This window comes from Brassica napus, chromosome C7, assembly GCF_020379485.1.
Source record: "Brassica napus cultivar Da-Ae chromosome C7, Da-Ae, whole genome shotgun sequence".
NCBI lineage: Eukaryota > Viridiplantae > Streptophyta > Magnoliopsida > Brassicales > Brassicaceae > Brassica > Brassica napus.
The window spans coordinates 5,339,405-5,341,508 of NC_063450.1; the positions used below are offsets into that span (position 1 = coordinate 5,339,405).

General features: G+C 36.6%; 1 protein-coding gene across 1 annotated transcript; it reads right to left on the reverse strand.

The window, feature by feature from the left end:
- Positions 1–634: 634 nt before the first annotated feature.
- Positions 635–1,831, reverse strand: LOC106386056 (transcription repressor OFP7). Its single transcript, XM_013825948.3, has one exon. It carries the CDS (start codon positions 1,744–1,746, stop codon positions 802–804), a length of 945 nt encoding a protein of 314 aa, XP_013681402.1. The 5' UTR covers positions 1,747–1,831; the 3' UTR covers positions 635–801.
- Between the last annotated feature and the right edge of the window lie 273 nt (positions 1,832–2,104).

Genomic DNA, 2,104 nt, shown 5'->3' on the forward strand with positions numbered 1-2,104 from the left:
TTTTAAATCTAGTATCTTTTAATTAAGGAAACCAAATAACTTGGCAAATTATATTATTTTTTCAAAATAAAATTTAAAAATAAATAAAAATAATATATAAAAAACGAATTTAAAAAAAAAAAAGGTTGTCAACAAAACACTAAACCCAAAACTCTAATACTAAACCTTAAACTCAAATCCTAAACCCTAAATCTTTGGGTAAACCCTAAATCCTTGGGTAAACCCCTAAACCCTTGGAAAAATACTAAACATGTTGTCAACAAAACACTAAACCCTAAACTCTAATCCTAAACCCTAAAGCCTTGGGAAAACCTTAAACCCTTGGGTAAACCCTAAACCCTTGGGTAAACCCTAAACCCTTAGGTAAATCCTAAACCCTTGGAAAAACACTAAACATTTGGATAAATTCTAAATTATAAATCTTAAACACTAAACTCTAAATCTTAAAAATAAATATTTTTTTTAAATAATCTTTTTTTAGAACTATTGTTATTTTTATTTATTTAATTTTTTATTTTTTATTTTAAAAACATAATATAATTTGGCAAGTTATTTTGTTTCCTTAATTAAAAAATACTAGATCTAAAATGACAATTTTCTATTGGTTGGTGAACCTTTAGGTTCAGCCTAGGGGTGAACCCAAGAAAAAGTCCTAAAAAAAACAAATTCGGAGAAGGTACATAATGATTACAGTTTTAAATCATTACACAGCCGCTTAATCTACCCCTTACATCGACCACTTAATTAAAAATTAGAAAGATAATTGAGTTAAGAAATTACATAAACATTATATGTTTTTTTCTAACATTCATCATAATCAGAGAGTCGAACACTGGACCTTCGGCTGCTGTTATTGCCACCGGAGAACAAAGCAACCCAAACCTCAGAAAACGCTTTGACAATCGCGCGGTGGTGGCGTTTCGCGTTTAGCGTCAAGAAGCAGCTTAGAAGTTGCTCAAGCTCAGCCACTTCAAACATGTTCTTCTCTACTACCATCTCCATCATTGATCCCTTGAAGTCTTCGTACGGATCCTCCGATCTCTTCACCACAGCCACTCCTTCCATCACAACCGGCGACGCCGCCGTACACGGGATTAATCTCTGCACGAAGGACGACAGTCTTGCCGGAGATGGTGGAGGAGAAGGCGACTCGCTTTTCTCCTCAACAACCAACGACGTGTTTTTCTTCCTCGGATGGTTTCTCCGTCGTCTGGTAACACGTGGCAATCCCGAAGAGGAACTTTCCGGCGATAGGTTTGTGGAAGATGGTAAGAGAGTCTCTCTCTCCGTCTCCTCTTCGTATTCTTCGGCGGAGGAAGTGCTCCCTCGCCGCCGTGCGTATCTCTCTTTCTTCACTAAACGTCGGCGATCATCTCCGTCGTATATTTTCCGACGAGGCGTTTCGTATTCTCCACCATCTTCTTGAGTAACCACGTGCCATATTCCCTCGCGTTCCCACTGAAACGTCGGCGTCTGCGGCGGCGACAAAGACGGTGAGTTCCTCCTGGAAACAGCCAACGGTGCAGAAGAGCGTCTCCGACTTGAGCCGCAGCCAAAAGTGGTAAACACGTGTTGTCTTAAAGTAGAACGACGACGCTGTGGCACGGTGGTTATGGGGTTAGCCGGTGGAGGAGATGGGCGGGGAAATGAACGGACAGGATCGAAAGGGAGATCGGAAGGAACTTTTGAACGGCAAGACTTGAAGGAGAGGATTCTTGTTATCTTTAATTTGAAACGTTTCGTCATTATTTTTTCTTATTTTCTCTCCTCATGTTTCTATGTATTATGGAGAAGTGAAGAAGAGTATGAAGCATTTAAAACAGAAGTCACGGTATTGATAAAAATAGACACAATGGACCTATATTCTTATAAAATCATGTTACATTTAATCTATAATTTTATCATTTAAATTTTGGGCATACCAGAAATTTTTATAAGGCTATCAATAATTGGATTTAAACAATAGATGATCCATTAGATTTATAGATAATATAAATTAAATAAATATAATTTAATGTTGTAATACTATACCTCCATATGTTAAATATTATAATATTTGTCGATGTTAACTTTTAAAATTATAAAGATTTTTTATAAATAACAA

What these genes read in the sequence shown, in the direction of transcription:
- LOC106386056 (XM_013825948.3), bottom strand. Translation starts at nt 1,746, where the DNA reads ATGACGAAACGTTTCAAATTAAAGATAACAAGAATCCTCTCCTTCAAG.